The sequence below is a fragment of the Fundulus heteroclitus genome, unplaced genomic scaffold (genome assembly GCF_011125445.2).
Source record: "Fundulus heteroclitus isolate FHET01 unplaced genomic scaffold, MU-UCD_Fhet_4.1 scaffold_54, whole genome shotgun sequence".
NCBI lineage: Eukaryota > Metazoa > Chordata > Actinopteri > Cyprinodontiformes > Fundulidae > Fundulus > Fundulus heteroclitus.
Genome location: NW_023396967.1, coordinates 1,633,253 through 1,658,790, shown reverse-complemented (window position 1 = coordinate 1,658,790; position 25,538 = coordinate 1,633,253). Strand labels below are relative to the sequence as shown.

Sequence of the window (25,538 nt, the reverse complement as noted above, 5' to 3'; positions counted from 1 at the left end):
AAAGCCTTTCCCTGCCCCCTGCAACTCAGTAAGTCTGTCTGTAGCACTCAAGCCAAATCATTTGGCTGCCAATCAGTTACTTTCTTTCTCTTGCTCTGCTCTCTGCAGCTCCTTCTCTTTTATTAACACAGGTTTTCTTTGACCGCACAACCTGTTACTCCATCCTGTTATCTTTCTATTCAGCCGTCTATGCTTCCTGATTTTACTTGGTCTAACAATAAGCGTCACTCTTTTCCTTCGTCCAGCAGAATTCTGCAGAGGTGATTTTATGCACACAAAAACAACTAGATAAAAATTATACTTCTTTTAATCTCCGTTTTGCATAAGATTATCAGGAGCTACACTTTACAACATCGCAGGGAAATCTACAGCAAAAATTGCAATTATATTAGCCTCTTCTGTGCTTCAGTAAGGAAAATGAAGTCTGTGGTGTTGTCATGCGAGGGAGTGGGAATTGAAACAGCTGCTGAGTAAGAAAGAAAAAAAAGGGTTAGATGCATTTGCATAGGCTAATGAAGATCGGTTTCATGTCAACAACGGCAGCCCAAAAAGATATATAACCACGTTAAAAAACCCACATTCAGTAATAAGCCTTAGCCCACGGCGTGTGTAACTACCTCATGATCAGGGCATGCTTCATATCAACTTTGAAAATGACATTTTAAAAAGCTACAGCAGATAATATTTGAATAATAAAGGATTAAAAACCATCTAATTAAGTTCTAAATTACTATAATCCGCATTGTTAATGTCATGATGATTTCATTATTATTTCTGTGAGTGTTCTGGAGATACGTTCTGGCTAAATTTAAGTGATAAAAATCTAAGTCGAGGCATAAGCTAATTACTACACTATTGATTGGGGCTCCATTTTTTTTTTTTTTTTTTTGCAGATTAAAACACATGACCATTTAGAGCAGAGGAATGGACCTTCACTGAGAGGCGTTGTGCAGATGGCCTATAGGTTAATTACACAAGATTCTCCTGCCTGGCAGAGAGGCAGCAAGCATCCCTGCAGAAAATTACAAGCGTGTGCTTGCGTCTGGGCAGCTGCATGTTTAATGACAACCCTTGATGAGGTAGGGACTGCTGAGAACATATCCACCTGTCCTCCTCGACCCCCCCCCCCCCCCCCCCACCCCCCAAATCAAAGCAGGCCCACACACACAAACATAGCAAATAGACATATAGCCAGGTATGTTGGGTTTTCAGAGCTAATTTGCGTTTTCCACACTAAATAACACACAACTGCAACGCAAAAAAAAAAGCACGACCACAGCTTTTTTTGGTGTTAAAAATAGGTTTTGTATGAGGCTTTAATAAAAGACAAGGGGAAAATGAAGCCCTCAGGGTCTGAAAAACTTAGAGGTTGTTTTTTCTTCAACTTTCAGGTCTTCCTCTATTCTGTTTGCTCTATGCTGTCAGTTTTTTTTTTTTAAAAGGCAAATATTGAATCAAAAACTATAATATATGAAAACACCATTCAAAAACAGATGGGCTACCAACAATGCACCCAGTGGTTCAGACACCATGGTCCTGTGTTGCTGCAGCTGACGTTGAGGCTGGCTGATTTAAATCAGAAGGTGGACGCTTACAAAGCTAACCATTTTGCTTTGTAAGCAGGTAAAGGGATGCCAAACCAAATACTATCATGGCATACCTAATGACCTAATGAAATAACCACGAGGCTACACCGAGATCAAAAATGACTTTAGATGATCAGGGAGAAGCAAAATATTGGTATTGACAGATCTTTAAATGCCAGGATAAGATCTGAACCCCTAAGAAACTGGACCTGAGCACGTCTGAATATATTCTCTTAGGTCAAGAAAATGTAACGTTACCCCTCTCTCTTTTTCCAAATAATTTCTCAAAGCTGCATCCCCACTTCCTCCATCCCTGCATCTGGGAATCCAATTTTAAGCAGATGCTGCAATCTCTTGTTGAAAGGCATGGATAGTCCCTGATATATACTGTGCAGTAAATTATTTTTCACTTTCCATACAGGAACAACATCAAAGATCCCCTATAGATGGCTCACGATGCGGTGATACTGGTTGCTCGGCATGAGAGCCTGAAAACACAACATGGACTAATGGACTCATCAAAGACAGAACCTTGACCTCTCACACAAATGACAAGATGGGTGGGGTGATCATGTTGTTTTCATGCTGCTGAACTGTGTGAACCACAGTGGCCGCAAAATGCATAGCGACCCATTACACACTGTAATTAACCAATGTGGGCATTTTGTTCCCCCCCCCTACGGCAGACGAGACATAATAGGGAGCTAGTTAAACTGAGAAAAGCAGCTAAAGTGACAGTGGAGTGGTTAAAAAAAGAACTGCACTGTCACTTATTTGTTATTTAAGGCGGTGGAAATTTGACAGGGATGAGGGGGTCAGAAAGAGTGGGATGCAGGGAGGCAAGAGGAGACAGGAAGACAGACTGAGCGGAGAGATTGTGATGAGGGGCAAAAAAACATGCAAACAGAGGAAATGAGTAATGGAACGAGAGAGTGATGCACACTGCTGTTTTATTTCCTTATCTACTTCCAGCCTATGCCGGGTTTTTCTTTTTTTTTGCAGGGAATTGAAGTGCTACAGTAGAAAGAAGAGCCTCAGACAGATATATCCCCAGTTAAATGATACAATAATCTAAACACAAGAGAGCACCTTCTCCGGCTGCTGGCTGGGAAAAACAAGCGGCGCTGACATGTTTCAATGCTCCCATCAGCGTCTGTGAGTAATGCCTACAGATGTGAGCTAAAATCTCATCCCTTCCACTGCCACCGTTCCTCTCTCGCGCCGTCATTCCCTCCGTCTCGCTGAAATCGTCTCAGACTCAGCTGTTTCGTTTAACATCGAAGAAGGGAGGACCGTGACTGGAGGAGGGTTGATGTCGGTGCTTACAACGCAACCGAGATAACAAGTCGCCATGATAACTGGAGTAGAAGGAGCGCAGCTATTAAACTATGCATGGATTCGGTAAAACAACAACAAAAAAATAAAAAAATTAAAAAAAGCAGAGATGGAGGAGAAAAAATATTCCCCTCTGTGATAAATAATGCAGTATCCAAGTTGGAAAAAACGATGCTCCTATTTCAAGCTTATCCTCTTCGATTATGAAGTTGCGTTGCCTGAGCGTTGCCTGCAGCAGGACAAAGCAACTAAACAGTCCCGACTTGACTGACTCCGAGGCTCCACATAGGAATCTCTTCCCCCTGGATCGGAAAACCCGGAGGAGACGGATGACAGAACTTCCACCACTACAGCCGTATTCACATTTTTCATCCTAATGAAACATACTCCTTGGAGCCCCATCTAAATCTTTTATGGGCTTTTCAGGTGACCTTGAAAGACCAAGAGGTACAGCTCCCCTTTTCTTCAGTATCGGCAGACTCTTATGCTAATATGTTTTGCTTAGAGTTGCCGATATACCCAATTATTCCATACACACCAAACAACCAGGTCGTTTGTTTTTGTTATTTTCGTGTAAACGTGTACAAGATCAATCTGAAAAAGGACACTCTAAATAAAAAGGAACAGGCAGTTAAAAGCCAAAGTTCAGCGGTTCTCCTAAAAATAATGTAGGCTTTGTGCACGCCCTTGACCATGAGGCTTGTGTGACATTTTGTCATCAGTCCCTGAGGTCCCCCAGGTTTCTCTGCAGCCCAGGGCATGCAGCCTGAACATTTGTACCCCCACAGACTGTGCATGCTAACTATATGCAGGTCTCTATCAATCTCTTATGCAGAGAGGAGATAAAGCAGACGGAAATCAGAGGAGCACCAAAGAGCTTTAAAGACAACAGTGGCAGCATCTTGTGAAGCGGCTGTTGTGATTGGATGACGTTGCCAAGGCAGTTCTGTCCTCCTTCGAAAGAGCAGCGTGGCGTGAAAGTGAACCCAACCAAATGAAGGTAGGAATCTATTCGCCGTTCCAAACCCAATCAAATCAAGTCCCCTGGACTGTCGTGGCGAAACGCACATTGGCAGCATGAGATGGGCTTCAAAAAATAGGCACCCATTATTTTTCTATCAACAACCAACACTGGCAGCATCTGGTTGGGTTTTTTTTTCTTTTCAAGCCTGTTGGAAAAATGCATAACATCAACACTGCAAAAACGGAACTAAAAAAAAAGTAAAAATTTTCTTGAAATTAGTGTATTTGTCCTTCATTTAAGCAGGTAAATGAGACTGTTTGCCAATGGAATGAGATTTTTGCACTTAAAATAGGAACAACTCATCTCCATAGTCTTATGTTGTTAGGATATCAACAAGGTCAAGTGGAACGAGCTGTTTATCCCAGAACTGCATGGCACACTTAGATGGCACTGACCCAAAAGATTGGCACATATCTATCAGATACCACCCTGGAGGTGACGCAGCTTCCCTGCTGATGTCACAGTTTGGATGTGTACCGCCCTTGTATGGGTGTGTCCCGAGATCCCTTTATAATGTTTGCGTGATGAGCACTCGAGGCCTCCTGCCGATCAGGGGCCCATCAGCGCTGGTGTGACTGTAACTATTTCTCTGTCTTTACCTAGATAAAATATAACTAAAAGCATACTTGTCTGTTTTATGCGTCCTACATTCAAGGTAAAAAGTAAGTGGGAGTCGCCTGACTGGGTAAAACGAACTGGGTCCACCGAGGGTGCTTCACCGTAGTCACGGCACGGTGAAACAGTAACAATGTAGAGGGCAGAATATCTCAATATCTTATTTTAGGGGTCGAAATACTCAATCCAACAGGTTAAACTATCCAAGGCTGGTGTCCAGTAATCTGTCCAGTCTCTGTCCACCTCAGTGTGACTAATGTGTGTTAAAGGCACCAACTGACCCGCATAGATTTACTAAAGGCATCATGGTGCTCTTGATGTGCCTTCATCTCATGGCTTTGGGACTCCACTGATCCTCCCGCAGAGTTATGTTCCACAAACAACATTTTATGCAGGTGATCTCCATACTACTCAACAACTTCTATTAAGAGTGCTGATCCACTGAACAGGAGAAGTGGTAAACAGAGAAGGCAGACTAGATAGAAGATTTGTCACATACTAAGCTTGGAAAATGAGCACACCTGATATAATGTAAGGGTTCCTTGTTGCAGTAACACAAACATAACCCTGAATTGTAAAAATATGCCCCCAGTAATAAGCTGTCTAAAAAATGTGAGCGTGATCTGGAAGCTTCTACTTGTTTTGTGAATCATTGATGTCTCTCCGCTGATTAACTCCCTGCCAGAGTAGTTTTTACATGTCGTCGCCGTATCTTGACGTTTTGATGCTTTGTTTACGTTCCAATCTCTTTTCTGGTTGCTTGAGGCTTTATTTATGTAATGGAGCTATTTTACCAACCCGAGGGATTCGGAGAGTAAAGCAGACGCTTGTGTCGTCACTGCCATGGATCTATACAAGATATCAATTTACTGAAACCACATGGAAATAAAATCTCACATCCTGCTTATTCAGTCTTAATTATAGACAGCAGTCTTCCATGAACTGACAGCCGGCCGGTGATTTCTTGGTGCGTTCGACTAGTCTTAGACGATGGAACTTGAAATCGGCAATGACACCAGAGTTGAGCTTGTTCTGTTTGCAAGTCAGAAAAGCAATGATATGTCTTTATTACTCTGATGCTAACTACTATTAGCAAGGTTCAGTCTATAGCAATGGATTTCCCTGAATTCTCTGGGTTCAAACTATGGGAACCGAGAAATATGACTTCTGAGTACAAAGAGAATGCATTATATGTTTGTTTTATTCCTGAGGAAGAAAAAGTCTATAAGGAATACTTAAACTAGTAAACTGCAAACTAAGTCTAAGAAATGAACAGACTAAGAAAATGATGTCACTATAAACTTGAGGGTCCAAATATGGCAATAGTCAACTTCATAGCCAGTAAGGTAAAGGAACTAATGAGGTTCAGTGAGTGTTTTGGCTTTAAAAGGCGCTCAACCTTTTATTGGTTTTCTTCACAGGGATGATAGAATGAATAATGCAATTCAGGTATTTTCACTATTTGGTCCTTCTGCAAGCAGTCCCTCCTTGTGCTTTATCGGGCTTAAATTATACCAAGATTGGACAGCATGTCAACTTCACCCATAAACCAACTGCTGTCTTTCTTTTTCATCTTATGCGAACTACCCAACGTGACAGAGACGTGTACAGCCACGTCTCGAAACAGAAGCTCTCTGGGTCCTGGTAGCTGAAAGTGTTCTGAGACTCGCTGCGGGTGGGTTACGTTGTTCATACATGCATATGGGTGTGTGCAAATACAAATGTTGGCAGGACAAGAGTTTATGTTGCATTGAAAGTGGGATGTACGTAAATAGAGGACAATAACAGCTCTTCCATTGTTTGAGAAAACCTGTTTAGCTGTTGGCAGGTCTGAGCGTGAGCCAGACATAACAACTGATCATTTTTCCGTTTAGTGACCAGAGCAGAGGAAGGAAGGCTGGGACAGGACAAAATACCAGAGAAGTTTAAAAGGTTTGGGTCCTTTCAAAAGGGTCTGTTGGAAAAATACCCCCCACCGTTTCTATTATGTTCACCTTTTCTACCTATAAATTCATCTGCATGTGATATGGTCCAGTGACATGGCTGCACGTCCTTGGTGTACTCCCATGAGTGTTGCTGCTTTCCTTTATGGGTAATGTACTCACAGCAACAAGAATCTGCACGCTGCTATGCATGACCTCGATGTACTGGTAGTCCATGAAGCAGCCCATGACAGTGATGTAGGAGTGGCTCTCTGTGGTGCGGACTCCGGGGGCCTGTGGCATCTCTCTCCTCACACAGCCGGGGCCGTGCTCGCTCCACCAGGAGTGATGAGCTGATATGTTAAATGTCAGCAGATTGCTTTCCTAGAAGAAAAGAAACACATTAACCTTTTTGTGTGGTCTTTATTATTTATGAAGCGTCTTCATATAATCTTTACGGAAAACAAGCCAGGTTGTCGCGAATGAAGAGATGTTAAGTGTATAAATATGAAAGAATTCTGTGTGATAATTCAACACTAGTTTAAGCAATGTTGTATTGCTTTCTAATTGTCACATTTAGATTCATTTATTTATTATTTTCTCTTTATTTATTTAGAATATTCAAGGTTCTGATTACCTTAAATATGCAGCTGAATCCAGTTATCTACATGCACTTCATTAAGTGATACACATTAGCTTTTTCCCCTCACTGTCAGATATTAAATCAGTCTAAACCTTTCCTTTTCAGCTCGGTTTGGAGTGCTAAAATCATTTGTACTTGTTAAATGCAAGAAATACTTTATTTCATTACTTTTACATACACTAGGATTACTATGCATCTGTTGCAACAAGATATATTTGCATTCCACTGAATATGAGTGTGTCATTAATACAGAGGGAATAAAATGCCGGACACAGAATAAGAACCATAGTAGGCGACATCTCACAAGGAGTTGCTTCAAATCGATTTTCACATTCTACTGTTTGGGCCACTTATTTATATATCCAAGCTGTAACAAAGAAAACTTAGCCAGGAGCAGAGCTGCGAAATCGATTAAACTGCAGCATCATGGTGCGTGATCTCAAAACAGCAAAGAAATGCAATCATTGGTAGGTCATTACATTTCCAACGTCATTCACAATCTCTGCATGCCAATAAAATATACGGCCAGCAGGGTTGAACTCTTGATGCCCTTTATGGCCAACCCCACTATAGGTTATTACAGGTTAGAATCCTGAGAAGATCTATACTTTGGATGAATTAAACTTGTATTCACCACAAAAAACATGGACTAAAATTACTGCAATAAACGACATTAAATCACTTACTACTAATATGTTAGTGTTTAAACTTTTCTATAAAAAGATTTAACTAAAAACTTCAAATCATTTCCTAAGGTTGGCAGTCAAAGGTTATGGAAGTAGAAATTTAGGGCCATCCATTAACAATTTGAAGTTTAATTAAATACACTGATCATCAAAAGTATGCAGATAAAAGTGGTGGGCTAAACAATTCCCCCCACAAAAACAGGTTATGTAAAGGTTTTCATATTTACTGAGTAAGGAGTATCCAGGGGTGGTTTTTGATATGGGCCATTATGGGCAGTTGCCCAAAGTAATATTAGGAAGAGGGGCGCCTAAACATCTAGATGATTAAAATTACAACATATTTATATCACCTGTGCCATTAGCAACTTTTCAGTTGCTACTATGCATTTGCAGTCAGTGGGTGACTGGCATCCACTGACTGCTGCTGAGAATAAGGACACTGGGATAAAAGCTCTGTCTTTGACTGTGATGCATTTTATCCCACTTCAGAATTTCTGATAATTTCATGCATTTTAATTTATAGGAGGTGGCTGAAGGAGGGGTTCACCCCGGAAGCCATTATTGTTAGATGTGCCACTGACGGTAGCTGTTGATGTGAATAAAAATCTCCTTAGACCTTCACCTCAAAAATCAAGGAGAAAAAAACAGCATAATTACGCAAGATAAATATGAAATAGATTAAATTAATGGGATATGACATGTTCTCATAGAAATGATCTGTTGTGCACAAGAGAGGTTTAACAAGGTAACACAAAACAGAAAAGTGACATAAATATTAAGGCTTGCATTTGGAATGGGTTACCCTTGCACGCCATGGTGCGATTCATTTTGCACTTAGACATTAGCACATGTGCACGGCGGGTCAAAAACTGACGCTGATCAATACCCCAATACAGCAATCTAACCCGGCATCTGCTCCTCAGTGACAAGACATGCATTATTAAAAGAACAGAGGTCTGTCAGGAAGTGTCCCTGATTCCTATCGGCTCATATTCACATATAAGCATCACCAGCACATACAAAACAATAAAGGTTGCAACAATTTAAAAAAAAAAAAACGGCTTTGAGACAGAAGTTTGACAAAAGCTATAATTTGTCAAGACTGATACCAGATATTCTCCTGTCTTGTTGTTAATGACCTATCATCGCTCTTTGTCTTTTACTTTCTTTCGTTTGCCCTTTGGTCATTTGTCTCACACAGTCACAAACAACAAGGACGACTTAAGGTCGGAGTAGCCCTCCGAGGCCTAATGACTTGACAGATATCATTGATTGATGCTGTGAGCCAGGGGAACCGTCTCTATGGAAGGCACACTCATGACTGCAGCACACCAGCAGTCTAAGGGTTGTTGGCAACTCACCGCCAGGACTCGCCACTACTCGCCTACACCCACCAGCATAAATCAATCCTTCAATATTATAGATTCAAGGAAACTCTGGTGGTCTAAGGCCAACTGTTAATTTTACTTCATATTCAGAGCAGTGCCGTTAAAGGAAAGGGTTACTAAAGTATTTGTCTCTAACTCAAAACATCCATGTTGACACTGAATGTGATAACCTTAGTGTAGCCTTTAAAACTATCCTAGATTCAATTGGTTTTGCTCAAAATGTGCATGAACCGACGCACTCTCGGCTCCATACTTTAGACCTTGTTCTGACATATGGCATTGATTGTGAAGAATTAACAGTATTCTCTCACAACCCTGTCCTGTCTGATCATTTTTTAATAACATTTGAGTTTAATCTAACTGAATTCTCCACCCCCAAAAGAGGGTTCCATTATAGTAGATTTTTATCGGATAATGCTGTATCAAAACTTAAAGAGTCTGTCCCCTTTTTAATATCCTCAGTATTGCAGAAATGCCCTGTAGATGGCAGCAATGTTGTTTCTTCCAATTCACAAATCGATACCTTTGCTAGCAATGTGACTTCCTCATTGCGTTCTGCATTAGACAATGTAGCTCCCTTGAAAAAGAAGGTGATTATTCACAGGAAGCTGGCTCCTTGGTTTAATTCAGAGCTGCGTTCCTTGAAGCACAATGTTAGGAAATTGGAGAGAAAATGGCGCTCTACACACCAAGAGGAATCCTACTTAATCTGGAGGGACAGACTATTGTCGTATAACAAGACCCTCCGCAGAGTTAGAGCAGCATATTTTTCATCATTAATTGAAGAGAATAAGAATAATCCTAGATTTCTCTTTAGTACAGTTGCCAAACTTACCCAGAGCCACAGCTCTGTTGATCCATCCATTCCCTTAGCTCTCAGTAGTAATGATTTTATGGGATTCTTCATAAATAAAATTGATGCCATTAAAAATAAAATAATTGGCATCCTCCCAAACATGATTACCTCGTCCTCAGTAAGTGAGGCAGCATTGGAGGAATCTTTAGAATCTGCGCAGTGTTTGAACTGTTTAGAAGCAGTAGAGCTTTCTGAGCTATCTAAAATTTTAGCTTCATCTAAACCTTCTACCTGTATGTTAGACCCAATCCCAACCAAGTTGTTTAAGGACATATTCCCTTTGATCAGTGGCACTATTTTAGACATGATTAATCTATCCTTAGTAAATGGATATGTACCACAGGTTTTGAAAGTAGCTGTTATTAAACCTTTACTTAAGAAACCTTCTCTTGATCAAGATGAGTTAGTAAATTACAGACCTATATCTAATCTTCTTTTCTTATCTAAAATTCTTGAGAAAGTAGTTGCTAATCAACTTTGTGAACATTTACAAAGTAATGACCTACTTGAGGAGTTTCAGTCAGGCTTCAGAGCTCATCATAGCACTGAAACAGCTCTGGTGAAGGTCACTAATGATATTCTCATGGCCTCAGATAATGGACTTGTGTCTATACTTGTCCTGTTAGATCTCAGTGCTGCGTTTGATACAGTTGATCACAATATTCTCCTACAAAGACTTGAACATACTGTAGGGATTAAGGGGAAAGCATTAGGCTGGTTTAAATCTTATCTGTCAGACAGATTCCAATTTGTTCATGTTAATAATAAATCTTCCTCAAACTCTAGGGTCACCTGTGGAGTACCACAGGGTTCAGTCCTTGGACCAATTCTCTTTACTATATATATGCTTCCGATAGGCAAAATTATCAGACAGCATGGGATTAATTTCCACTGTTATGCTGATGATACTCAGCTATATTTATCCATAAATCCTGATGAATCCAATCAATTACTTCGACTGCAGTCATGTCTTGATGACATCAAAAGCTGGATGACTTTAAATTTCCTGCATCTAAATTCTGACAAGACCGAAGTTTTAATCTTTGGGCCAGAGTCCTCAAAAAATAAACTTCTTAACCAATCACTTAATCTGGGTGGCATTAACCTGGCCTCTGGTAATAAAGTAAAAAATCTTGGTGTTATTTTTGACCAAGACATGTCATTTAAATCCCATATTAAACAGGTTTCCAGAGTTTCCTTTTTTCACCTCCGGAATATCGCCAAAATTAGAAACATTCTGTCCAGGAGTGATGCTGAAAAACTGGTTCATGCATTTGTTACTTCAAGGCTGGACTATTGTAATTCTTTACTATCAGGAATTCCACAAAATGCAGTTCAAAGCCTTCAGCTGATCCAAAATGCTGCAGCAAGAGTTCTGATGAAAATCAACAAGAGGGATCATATTTCTCCAATTTTAGCTTCCCTTCATTGGCTTCCTGTTAAATCAAGAATAGAATTTAAAATTCTTCTTCTAACGTATAAAGCCCTTCATAATCAAACTCCATCATATATCAGAGCTCTGATTACCCCGTATGTTCCTAACAGAGCACTTCGCTCTCAGACCGCAGGTCTGCTGGTGGTTCCTAGAGTCTCTAAAAGTAGAATGGGAGGCAGATCCTTTAGCTATCAGGCTCCTCTCCTGTGGAACCAACTCCCAGTTTTGGTCCGTGAGGCAGACACCGTGTCTACTTTTAAGACTAGGCTTAAAACTTTTCTTTTTGACAAAAATTATAACTAGTGACTCATGTTACTCTCAGCTACCTTTATAGTTTTACTGCTATAGGCTTAGGTTACTGGAATATATCAGGATCTAATTTTCTCACTATATTGAGTTCTACTGTTCTTCAATTATGCATTATGTGTTGTCATTTCTGCTTTAACTTTATGTTCTCTCTCTTTTCTCTTCATAGTAGGTACACCTGGTCTGGCGTTCTCTTAACTGTGACATCATCCAGAGAAGACGGCTCACCCGCTACTACCATCTAATGTAGAACAGATTACTAGATCAATGTGTGCTTCTGTGCTTTTTTGTTTCTCTTGTTGTGTCTCTGTTCTGTCTTCTGTAACCCCAGTCGGTCGAGGCAGATGACCGTTCATACTGAGCCCGGTTCTGCCGGAGGTTTTTTTTTCCCGTTAATGGGTGGTTTTTCTTCCCACTGTCGCTTCATGCTTGCTCAGTATGAGGGATTGCAGCAAAGCCATGTACAATGCAGATGACTCTTCCTGTGGCTCCACGGTTCCCCAGGAGTGAATGCTGCTTGTCGGGACTTTGATGCAATCAACTGGTTTCCTTATATAGGACATTTTTGACCAATCTGTATAATCTGACCCAATCTGTATAATATGATTGAATTTGACTTTGTAAAGTGCCTTGAGATGACATGTTTCATGATTTGGCGCTATATAAATAAAATTGAATTGAAATTGAATTGAAATGACTTGGAATTATATTCACAAGGATGTTTTGTGTATGGATATAATAAATCAAGTTTCATAACAAAGAGAGGAAACCACTTGTGGGCCTGCATGTATGTCATAGTCTTTTTCTGATTCTGTGTACAGCTTTTACATTTCATAAAAGAGCTAACTTAGCTGCGCTGTGCTCCGAAAAAACAGTACTGCTGAAGTTAGATGTCATTTGAGACGAAAATTGATTGACTTAAATAATAAATAAAAAACATTTGCTGTTCAAATCGCTAAAACACTTTTTAGTGTTTTTGGAGACTAGCAAATTACAGAAAACTACTGTAAGTGATTGATCCAAAACAGGTTTGAATTGACACACGGCTAGCAAAAACATGCCGTGTTGTCCTAAAAAGCTTGTTACAAAAACTGAACTGCAAAAGTTTGAGATGGCAAAAGGCTGAAATCATCAGCAACACGTTCACACCTGGAATTTATAAAGATTTGTATTTATTTTGGAGTAATCAGATAGGTTACTGAGATGAAAACAATATTTTAGCTACAATTATGCAATATCAACAGACACAATCTTCAGATTTAAACGCAGCAGTGTTGGGTTTCATAGTTTCCTATAAAGTTTAACAATAAATATAAAGGTCCCAAAAAGTCAGGTGGGAAAGAAATCTAACGATTTCCAGACTGCTGTCACTGACTGGAAAAAGCCTCAAAGGCTTTTTTTTCTATTTTCTGGATTAGTTAGGTGTCTAGAAAATGAAACCATCTTTTGAAAGAAAGAAAAAATCTTCAACACGATGAAATACGTATATCTGCAGTTCATGCAGGCTGTGAGAGAGCAAAAGAGACTACAACATTCAGCAAAAAACAGGAAAGCTGAATGGAATAAATCATAATCACATTTTATCCTTTTGAGATTTAAACTTTAGTTTGTGAAGAACAATGCTGGATTAGGAAATGTTGGCAGTCCTCAGAGTTAAATGAAGGACCTGCATTCTTTGGAACCTGATCATGGAAACAGCAGTTTCATTAATGCTAGCCATGATAGCTATCCTAAATGCTAATATAAGATTCTAAAGCCAGCTTTAAAATATCATATCCTAATAATTTTAAAATAAAAGTAAAACCCTTTTTACCAGCGACTTATCGTTCTTACAGTGCTGTGATTTAACCTATGCTACAATTCTGAATTATTAATAATCCCTTAAAACAGGAAGGCTAGAGGAAAGTATTCAACTCCATTCTAAGAAAATACATAAATTAAATCTATCAGAATCAGAAATACTTTAATAATCCCAGAGGGAAATTATTTTTGTTACACGCTCCAGATATACAGATATACATTTATTTATAATATATATATATATATACCATTTATATATAGTATAAAGATAATATAGAATATATATATTATATAGTATATCTATTAATATATTATTATATATATATATATAAGTTATATCTAATAAGTATATATATTACCATTATTATAATTATATAATATATATATATATATTAGATATATATAGACAGACAGACAGACAGACAGACAGACAGACAGACAGACAGACAGACAGACAGACAGATAGATAGATAGATAGATAGATAGATAGATAGATAGATAGATAGATAGATAGATAGATAGATAGATAGATAGATAGATAGATAGATAGATAGATAGATAGATAGAATAACGGATGGAGGCGCTGTAAAGATTTATGACCACAGGCAGGAATGATTTCCTGTGGCAGTCTGTGGTGCATCTGGGTAAGAGGAGTCTTCTGCTGAAGGAGCTCCTCTGCTGGGTCAGTGAATCATGGAGAGGGTGTGAGACATTGTCTAAGATGGACTGAAGCCTGGACAGCATCCTCCTCTCTGCCATGGTCGTCAGTGTCCAGCTCCTCCCCAACAACATCCCCCGCCCTCCTGATCAGTTTGTTTAGTCTGTTGTTGTCAGCGACCCTCAGCCCACTGCCCCAGCATGTGACAGCAAAAAAGATGGTACTGGCCACAACAGACTCATAAAACATCCTCAGCATCATCCCACAGATGTTAAAAGACCTCAGCCTCCTCAGGAAAAAGAGTCAACTTTGGCCCTTTTTTTAGACCGCCTCTGTGTTTCTAGTCCAGTCAAGCTTATTGTTAAAGTACACTCCCAGGTACTTATACTCCTCCATATTGTCTGCAGGGACCATAAACAGGAGGCACTGGGGATTGTCTAAATTCAGCAATCAGCAGGTCAAAGCTTTTATAAAACCAGAGATCAACCACAAAATCCTGATCGATGCATCACCAGTGTCTATCATCATACCATACCTTTATGCATTGTACCGGATCATTTGAGGATGCAGTTTCCAGCATCTTAACTGAACGTACAGTTTACAGGGGGAAATAAAACTATATGCATAAAAGTTTCTGCTTAGCCTAAAGCTTTAACAATTTTTCCCTGCAGAAAACAAAAAAAAATAGTTTCGAATTTCTTTTTTTAATGTTTTGTTTTTTGGAATATAAACAATTACCAAAACAATAATGTAAAGCAGCATTTGCCCAAGTATGGATTTAGCAAAGACTGTTTATGACTGCGGTCACTGTGTGTAGAGTTTTAGACAGAACGAACAGATGAGGTCAAAGGATGGAGCCTGTTTAAGGTGAGCGGAGGGGCGGGGGTCTATTTGTCTCGCACTGTGGGGGAGGGTATAATAGATCAATAGGAGGTGACAGAGCATGTGGCATATGACTCTGTGACAACCTGTCCCCTCACTCTGAAGACCTGGCCAGCATACAAAGCTCAGACAAACACACAGCCTCTGGTATCGTCCTGTCAACATCAGTCAAGGTGTTCCAGAAAGAATTAGCTCACTTTGTTTCATGATATAGTGTGTTGGGGGATCCTCTCTTAAGGACTGTCAAGTGTCGAGTTTGATTTTGCTGTGTGGATGGGTTGTGTGTGTGTGTGTGTGTGTGTGTGTGTGTGTGTGTGTGTGTGTGTGTGTGTGTATTTGTGTGTTTGTGCACTCCATTAGCCAGCTTTCCTCCTGGCCACCATATGCAGAGCTCTGAGCCCAAGCTGGCTCCATCTGTCGGGTTAATGCTCAGCCTCGGCCCCAAGCAGCTGGCCCCTACAAGCATCATTATTCTAGTAGGAGCCACACTGGAACACGCACAGATACACACACACACACACACACACACACACACACACACACACACACACACACACACACACACACACACACACACACACACTCATTGATATATAACAGTGAGAGACAGACAGACACCCTCAATGAAGCCAAGGATCATCACACAATGACAAACTTGCCGTAGCCTGGGACGGTGTTTCTGAAACTCATTTTGGCTGTCTGAGCAGGTGTCAGATGAATGCTGCCAACATGAATTTATTATCCTCAGTGGTCAGCAGGTTGTTGGGTACGATATTCATCACTAGAACAGAGTAACTCAGGAAGGAAAGAAGGAGAGAATCTAGATACAATTAGCAATTTGTCCATTTCTGAGTAAACACTACTTTGATCTTTTACTTAGGAAATGTATTTATGCTCCTTGAATTCTTCACATTTAGTCCCATTGAAACTAAACGGATCTCATTGGAATTTATTCTAACAGACCAATTTTCAATATTTCTTTTTTTACTAATGTATTTCTGAAAAGTGCGTCGTGCATTTGCATTGATTCCCCCGGAGTCGATATAACCATGATTCTGCTGAAAGTCTCCACCAGCTTTGCAAGATGTCAAGATGATGTGGACATTTTTGTAAATCATATTGTAAGATGATTTGTTTTTGGATACTATTTGATTTTGAAATGAGGAAATTTCATTTGAAGAAGGGGAGGTATGTAAGATGATTTATTTTTGCCATTAATTTTATTGATGTGTACATTCAGGCTTGGCCATTTTCTAGTATAGGTCTATAGTACAGGAACTATATGAGCGCAGGGATATGTGCGGTGTGTCTTTAAGGGGGTGGTTCAGCTAAAACCCTGGTGGTTCAGACATGAGTGGAAGTCAATAAAGGTCCTATAGTGCAACGCAGTACCCTCGCTGTACGCTGCTCTCTTCACCCATGACCTTCACACTTCTGAAAACTCGGTTACAATATTATCAAAATAGTTTAAGCTCAGCCATGTTGGACAGAGACTATCTGTGGAGACGAGTTTTCAAGTCTTGTCACAGATTCTCACCTGAATTTTGTATGCATGTCTGGGCTTTGACCAGGCCATTTTGACACCCGAATATTCTTTGATTTAAACCATTTCACTGTGGATCTGGACATATGTTTAGGGCACTGTCCTGCTGGGGTTTTATTAATAAAAAATAGAAACCTGTGTATCATCTTCTGGTCCATCACAAAAAAAAAAAAAAAAACAACAACAATAAAATCGATTAATATTTGCAGTTGTAACAGGACAAAAATATTAAAAAGTTCAGGGGGTATGAATACTTTAGCAAGGTATTGTATATTGATGTAATTAACAGTGCTTTGGATATAGGACTTTTATTCTAATTAGATTTGTTTAAGCCTGCATTAGAAAACTGGCAGGGCGGCATATGTATTTCACAGCTCAATCCACAAAAACACACCAGGAAAACATAAAAGAAGCAGAGATGTTGCAGTTTGTTCTGCTCCATAAACTTCATGGAGTCCATGGAGTGATTTATAGTCTGCTGTTGGATCCCTAAGAGTTACTGGTGTCACACTTTCATTATACTCTACACTGCATATAATTGTGTTTACTTTGACAGCAAGTATATTCATGGCCATTCCTTTAGGCATAACAGAAGCTAAAACAACTCGGCGGCAGAGCATTATATTTAATTATAGCTAAGGTTTATATTCAGTGAGAATAAATCTGAAATATAACCGTTTGTTTTCTTAAATAAAACTTTATTTTGGGCTTAGAGCAATAAAAACAAACAACTACTGTGCCATAGTCAGTTATTCTTAATATTTTTCAGGGAAAAATTTCTCTTACTGAAGCGTTTTTGAAAAAAAAAAAAAATTATAGAAACTTCTTGTTAGACAACCAGGTTGTTTAATCCTTGACTTGAAGCCTCATGACTTTAAACAAAGTCGAACGTTATGAAAACGGCTCTGCTGAATGCTAAATTGATGGTGTGGTTTATGCAAGATCAGTAATTAGCTTTTTTAACGATAACTTAAGACTTAAGTAATGTTTTGCTAGGGCAATTATTCAACAGGTAAAACCAGTGTTTAAGTATTTCACAACATTTATCTCTAGTATTTATTTAGGTTAATCTTCACACTTGATTTCAATACAAATCAGTAATTCACAATGAAATAAGGCAATGTGTTATAAAGATATGTGACTTGTGAAATTATTATTATTATTTGTTTTCCTATTGCTTCTTTATTCTAACACAATAATAGAACATAGTAGAGAAAATTACTGCTGTGACTGTCCACAGACTGAAGCTCTCTTTGTTTTTATTCACTTCAATTTTATTAGCTAATACAGATAAAATCACATTAATCAGTAATAGTTAGATGTTTTTGTAAATAGTCTGTTGCTGTTTTTAATGCACGATTATACATGTACATATTGTACACTTTTGTATCACTCTACTCAGTTCCACATTTCATCTGATCTGAGTATGCCATTTTAAATTATCGTACAGTATTATTTATTTTGTTGTGGACACCTGAATTTCCCACCATGAGACAAATTATGATTATACTGTTCTTCCATTCTTCTATCCTAAAATTCAATGAATGCCAACCTATACACCTGGAGTGCTACATGTGTTCAGAGGCAGCGGCTTTTCCTTCCTCATTTCTCCAAACATACCCAAGGATTAACCAAATTTCAGTTATAATACTGAAAAGTGGATGGATGGATGGATGAATGGATGGATGGAGACGGGGCTAGAAAATAAAACACATCAAGAAAAAGAATTCACTCTGACCCAATTTTTCTTTCAACATAGTCATTTTATATTGGTTGCCTTGGCAATTGAGCAATGTAATTTGACTGTAAAAGTTTCTTTTAATAAGGGTTGGCGTCAGACTTTAATCACAATAATGTTTTCCTGTCTGTCTTAATGGTGCTCACCCTGTTTTCCAAGCTGCACACCTATTATTATCCAATTTCTGACTAACAATCTGGAAGCAAGAAAAGGTTTTCGAAATTAGTAACTGAAGAATGCCAAAATTCTTGCTAATGAGGTGTATCTTAATTGAGGTGTATGCCTCATCAGAATTTAATTATGGTAACAGATAACGACAACAGAGAGTCTTGATCTTATAAAACATCATGTAATGATATCACATTATGAATCAAAGGAAATATTTTGCAGTACCATATTTCTAGTTGTGTTTTCATGATTTATTTTACTTTTCCCGCATCTGTCCATACTTGACAGACAGGGCTTATGCTAATTATGATGAATTAGCTGGCAACTCTTCAAACAAATCTGCCTAACTTTTATTTTTATCTTTAATTTAGCACCATTTATAATTTCTTTTCTCTAGACTTGTTTGGAGAGTCTTCAACAATGTTCACCTTCCTTTAGATTTTTGACAGGTCATTTATTTCTATGTCTAAATGTTATTTTATTAAGACCGATAGGAATGTCACTATGGAAATATCATGACTAGTGTAATTTAGACCTTAAAGGCACTTGTCAAATCTCCTAAAAACAGGGTAGTAAATCAGGCTTAACCTCCCTCCCAGCACACACAAGCCCCACTGCACCTGCTCTCGTGACCTCAAGGAAATAAACTCACAGTACAGATAGTACCTTTCTCCAAAATATGACATGTTTATTACCCAATATTCAAAGATAAAATCTTACAGAAATGTTTGAAATCTTACCTTTGACAGGCCTCCAACATCCAGATAAAAACAGATGACGAAGACGTTCCAGGCTACCCAAAGGGCGGCCCAGACTGCGTACTGCGGAAGAGACACGCAGAAGATTAGGTTTTAGAACATGTAAGAGAAGCAATTAACAGAGAAAAATGAACCAAAAGGAAAATGACAGATTGAATTAATAAGATCTTTAACAAAAAAAAATGTCAGAGGCCAGAATTAATCCAAAGGGACCCATTATATAGCTAAACCTCTATTAAAATGGCAGAACAAGTGTGATGCTGTGATGTAATACAAAGCGAAGACATCTGCAGAGGCAGCAGGAGTTTGGGCAGCACAGTGAGAGCTGAACTACTGAATGTGCTTCCAAAGTAAGTCTGATCTGAGAAACTCATTGTTTAGCAGAATTTGATGCAGATAATAAATGTCTATGCAATGTATCTCAGATACATTCTGCATTCTGGTGTTGCTGTAACCAAAGGGGTGTTGCATGCCACACCCCTTTGGTTCTGCGATCTAAAATCATGCTTTGAAAGCACACAATGCCCGAGATCTCGAACAATCAACTTGTATGATGAAAAATAACTAAATGATGGTTAATGGTGCTAAAGGCTGCTAATGATAAAATGTCTGAGGGATTCTTCAAAGACAGCTCTACTTTATTTCTGGTTGATCAAATGTACTATAATTGGTTGTGATACGAATAAGACTGAAAGGAGGTATTGAATCAAAAGGCAAATAATTTTTGATTTAATAGTTCAAATACTTTTAAAAACAGTTCAATCTTTTTTTTTTTTACATCTTCTCATATTTGTTTATTTTCCAGTTGAATTTAAGAGGACACAGGTCGTAAATGTTTTAAAATCATCATTTCATGGCCCCATTCTTTTGATATCACAAAAATCTGTCCTTTTAAAAAGGGGTGTGTGCACCTTTGAGAGCTGATCTGTATACGTAGAACCCCGACATTTACATATACATGACCTGACTTTATGAAGTTGCCAGTAAGCTCAGCCATTCTGCGCCAACCCTGTGGGAGTTGTGGCTTTTTGAATTGCTGAGGCTGACTGAAGTTCAAGACTCAACCATTTAGAAAATTGTACAGTCAGACAGCCAAGTGCTGACAGACAGAGAGTGGTACTGGGTGGTATTCACTGGCGGAGTCAACAGAGGAAAGGTTGAGAAATCCTCTCGCTCATGATGAAATATGTGCTTAAAGTGTCAGGGTGAGAGCAAAGGACAAAGCTGCAGCTCCATAAAAACATACGTGTCGAATCACAAAACCCCTTCAGCTCAAATTCGCCCATTTTCCACTTGACTTGAGAGAATAGCTTCAACTTTCCCTCCTTCCGCTCCTCCTTTCACCTCATGCTTCCTCTGATTCTGCAGCTCATCCTGTGCGGCTTTATTGTACGCCTCTTTATCTTTCCTGTCTGTCTGTATTTACTTTCCCATCTCTCGCTCCAATTTTTTTTTTTTTACATCTCTTCCTGTTATTAGCATTGCCATCTGTGCTCAGAATATGCTTTCAATGCCTCAGACAAACAGAAAGGTGTCAAATAAAGGCTTGAAGAGTGTAAAAGCTCTTTGTAATAATTGACAGTAGATGCTGAACGTTAGTCAGCATGTGCTTTCTTTAAAGAATGACCTTCTCTGTTCAGAAACTTGAAGCCAAGTTTAAATCAGATTAATACTCCTTAGTCCTCTAACCAAGATTTCACCAGACTTGATTAGCCCTAAATACCAGGGGATTACAGTCACTTAATAGCATTTCACAATGCACAAAGCAGCGCACCACAGTGTGCAATTGCCTAGGAAAGTGACAAAACCAACAGTACTCTGTGCAATCACGCGAAGAGTTTTGATGCACCGCTGTTTAAAAAAACACCATAAAAAAACATCAGTTAAAAATACACACTGGCCACTTTATTAAGTACAACTCTTAATTGCTTGTTAACACAAATGGCGAATGAGCCAATCACCTGGCAGCATTCACTGCATTTAGGAATCTCCATATGGTGAAGATGATCTGCTGAAATTCCAACTGAGCACTGGAATGTGAAAGAGAGGAGACTAAAAGGATTTTGAATTTCACATAAATGCTGGACGCAGACTGAGCTGGTCCGAGCATTTCAGGAACTGCTGATCTACTGGACACGACCGGCGATGTGGTCAGAAAAAGAAAGAACGTCCAGGGAAGTGGCAGCTGTATAGAGGTAAAGGCCTCGTTGATGTCAGGGGGCTGAGGACAAAGGTTTGGTATGATAGAAATGTAGTTTAAGCAACCACTCAAAGTTACACTAAGGTGTGTAAAATAGGCTCTCTGAATGCACAATACCTTGAATCATGACGCAGATGGGCTACAGCAGCAGAGAACCACACAGGGTGCCACTCATATCGGCTAAAAAAAACAATAAACTGAGGCTCCCTTTTAGACAGTATCACAAAAACAGACACAGATTGGAAAAATGTTGCCTAATCCAATGAGTGTTGATTTCAGCTATGCCATTCAAATGGTAGCATCAGAATTTGGCACAAACAACATGAAAGCCTACAACCATTCAGCCTTGTATCATATGGTCAGGCTGATGGTTGTGAAATGGTGGTGGTGGTGGTGGGAGGGGTGGGGGGCGGTGGATATTTCTTGACATACTTTGGCTACAACCAGGGAATAATGCTCCATATCACAGATCATCACAACCTGGTTACCTGAACATCATCATGAGTTTGTTGTATTCAAATAGCCTCCAAATTCACCAGATCTCAATCTAACAGAGAACCTGTGGGGTGTGGTGCAACTGGAGATTCAAATCCAAAACTTTTAGGAAACAAAACTGCAACAACTATTGTCAGCGTGGGGCAGAATCCCCGAGGAATGTTTTGGACAACTAGTCGAATCAATATCTAGGCTCATGTACTTAATAAAGTAGACTATAAGTGTGACTTTCCAGTTTGTTTTACTCACCACTACAATGTACCGTGGCCGATACTGGATGGTTCCAAAGAGACCCAAGATTACGATGATGATATGGAAAAAGTTTGCAAGAATGGGGGCCCATTGGTAGCCAAGGAAGTCAAACACCTGCCTCTCCAAGGCCAACACCTGAAAAGAGACAAGAAATACACAGATTAAAAGTTTTGGAGGCAATATGCCTTTCATGAGCATGAGCACCACTGATAGAGGAGCATCACCGAGAGCACAGACTTTCCCCAAAAGACACATGCCTGGAAGATAATCAGCCAGAATTAGGTTCATCCTATTATCATACATCCTGCACTACTTGTTCGTTTTTGGACTGTGGACATACATAGTAACTGCAACATTTTTGAAATGAAAAATAAACACTAATTAGTAATTGGATTATTTGTCAATTATGAGACAAACAGCAATGGTTGTATGTTTGACTATCAACGAGAATCAAAATAGTAAACAGCTGCAGTGTAGGCGGTCTTTCTGGACCTTCTGTCAGAAAACTGAGAAGACACACATAAGTAAAGATATATCCAGTTTTCCCTTATTTTCTTCTAAGTTTTTATCCAAGGAACCGGACTTGCTTGGGATCTTTAAAACTGGTCTCAGCCCAAAGTGCTTCAGGATTTCTGAAAGTATTTTCTATCTTGCAATAATACACCGGGGGTTCATCCCATGAGTTTAAGAGACTTTGTCTATGCCTGAATGAGTCACAGGTCAGAGATAAGTGTCCAAAAAATGCTTTTTTTTTAATTGATGAGGTACTACTTAGAAATGTGTAAGAGAAAAAAGAAAGACAATATTAAAATATCTTCAGAAAGACTGAAAAATGATTGACTATTATGACCAATAAGATGGCAAGAAAGTGTGGCTAACTTACAAGTTTGCAAAATGAAAGATTATATGTTTTTGTGTTTATATTGTAGTCAGTGAATTCAGCAATATGTTGAATATTGGCTTCAAGTGCTTCTTATTCCATAAAGCCTGTATTTCTGCCAATATGTCAAAAGCTGTATGAATAAATAGCAGCAGTGAATGTTTTATTATAAATGAATCTTTTCATTGGTTTGTTAGGATGAAAAGAAGGGTATGAGTGAAATGTGTGATGTTAACGCAGGTTAGAGGTTGATAATGTTGCCAAGGAAGCTGCTGGAGACCAGCAACAATCTCTGACAAAAATCTGTGACAGACGAGCCTTATAGAAAACTTTGTCAACACTGTAACTCGCAGGGGAAGTTGTTCTTACTGCGTCAGGAAGGCGATGCCAGAAGTTAAAGTTATAAATGCTCCACACTGCAATCAATATGTAAAATTATGTTTGTAATTGTTTTAATTCAAATAAGGTTGTTTATATCTATGTTTTAATGTCTTTTACTGCCTCTTCTTTCACGGTCCTATTGCTTTATAGCCATCTTGCCTCAATCGTGTTTTGCTGTCAATCGAAAAAGTAATTTCCCCTTCGAGGGACAACAAAGGCTATCAAAATTTAAATCTGAATGGAGATATTTGCTGATCCACTTTATTTTTTCCACCTTAGAGACCTCACCATATGCCTGTTCCAAGTCTCCAAAGTGTTACTTCATTTTTGTTGCTTTTTTATTGTTTATGAAAATACAAATTGACTCATCTGAACACAATCTAAATTAATGGCCTAAAACTGCTAAATATGGAGCAAGAAAAATATGATTTAGCTTGACATGCACTGTTTAATCCCGTAAATGTATATGTTAAAGGAAAAGAAAATTTCATGACTTCAAGGTAACTGGTTATAATGTGGAGATTTCTCCAGATCCGGAAACTATGTGCTCCTCTCGCAACAATCTTGTTCAGACACACTCGACAACAACAGCCTGATTGTTTAGCTCCGAATGATGGAAGCAGCCCGAGGCGAGGACTGGAAGTTTTATAAAAACCAATAATGACAGACTTATTGACGTTACCCCCACTGAGCTAAAGGAGATGTCATTATTTCTAACATTTCAGCCAATGGCTGCCAGCAATGAGAATATACTCTGAGAACTTTACGGGAGACGAGCACCTTGCTTAATAATAACCCCCATCGACTTTACAGCCTTATGAAAAAAGAACAACATATATACACATTTGTGCAGTACATATAAGCAATAGAACGACTGAATAAGCCCATAGTGAAAGGCATAATTGCACAGCTTCCTGTGTTTTTCATCAGTAATCATTTGAGTTATTCAAATGTAATTTTTTTAACCACACACACAAGATAATTTTCCATCTTTATTCATTTGTATTTGAATCCAAAATCTAAGTGCGAATAATTTTGTGCAAAAAAAAATAAATAAAAAAGACAAAAAAAAACACTCTATTAGCAAACCATTTAGGGAAAATACACAGAGGGGTTGTAGAGCATTTAATTAAAATTCCTATTCCAATCCAATTCCATTTCATTCCCAGAGTGTGTGTTCTTGTTGTTGTTGCTGCTGGTGCATGAGTGTGTCCAAAGGAACGGTGTCTTTCATTGCGTCCTGACATGTCATTTACAGCCAAACGTTTGAAGATGGATGAGAGAGGAAAGAAATGTCGTCCCTGCCGATGCAAGAAGGAAACGCACGCCGCTGAGGACGTGCACACAGACAAGCATTGCTTACACACGCGGTTGCCGGCTCATCCTCATGTATCGGAGCAGGCGACAGCAACTCGAATGGGACGCAGTGATATTGGCAGGGGAGGAAGATGATTGAATCCAGAGTGATAATTAAAAATATTTATACAGGTAAGGTGTGAAGCAGCAGAGGATGAAGTGATTGAGCTACGGCGTGCATTTAGCTGAATAAAGTGAAGGATTGCCTTTGCTGTAAAACCGCGATAAAGCCTTTTCCTCGTAAGGGAGCGCGAGAAAATGAAGGAGAACGTAAGACAGGGGAGGCGAAACCAGAAAAGAACTTTAATGACTAAGGTCATTCCTCCCTAAAAAAACCCTGCCTTCATCCGGAACTTTAGAAAATTAATAAATCCTATAGAGCGAGATCATATGGTCCCCCGTAGGTCATGCTTAGAGAACTTAATAAAACATAAGAGAGGAGATCCAGCTACAGAGATTATCATTTGGCTCAGATATTAAAAGGCCTGACTCTTTAAAATTGCCCTTTTTCAGGGGGAATTGTTACCCAGAAACGTCCTCATGAAGCAAGCATGATAATGTCTTATTCACCTTTATTCTTGTTTATTTGAAACTTGTTTCGCAATGAGCTTTGTCTCTCATCAGAAAAAAA

General features: G+C 39.0%; 1 protein-coding gene across 2 annotated transcripts in view; it reads right to left on the bottom strand.

Moving 5' to 3' along the window:
• nkain4 (sodium/potassium transporting ATPase interacting 4) overlaps positions 1-25,538 on the bottom strand; it is a 68,636-nt gene that overhangs the window by 23,068 nt on the left and 20,030 nt on the right. For both annotated transcript variants that reach the window (XM_012862337.3, XM_012862338.3), the window contains exons 2-4: positions 22,288-22,425; positions 19,326-19,406; positions 6,666-6,866 (exon numbers count right to left, since the gene is read on the bottom strand). In XM_012862337.3, coding sequence (XP_012717791.1) covers positions 6,666-6,866; positions 19,326-19,406; positions 22,288-22,425 — 420 coding nt within the window. The remainder of the gene's footprint in view (positions 1-6,665; positions 6,867-19,325; positions 19,407-22,287; positions 22,426-25,538) is intronic.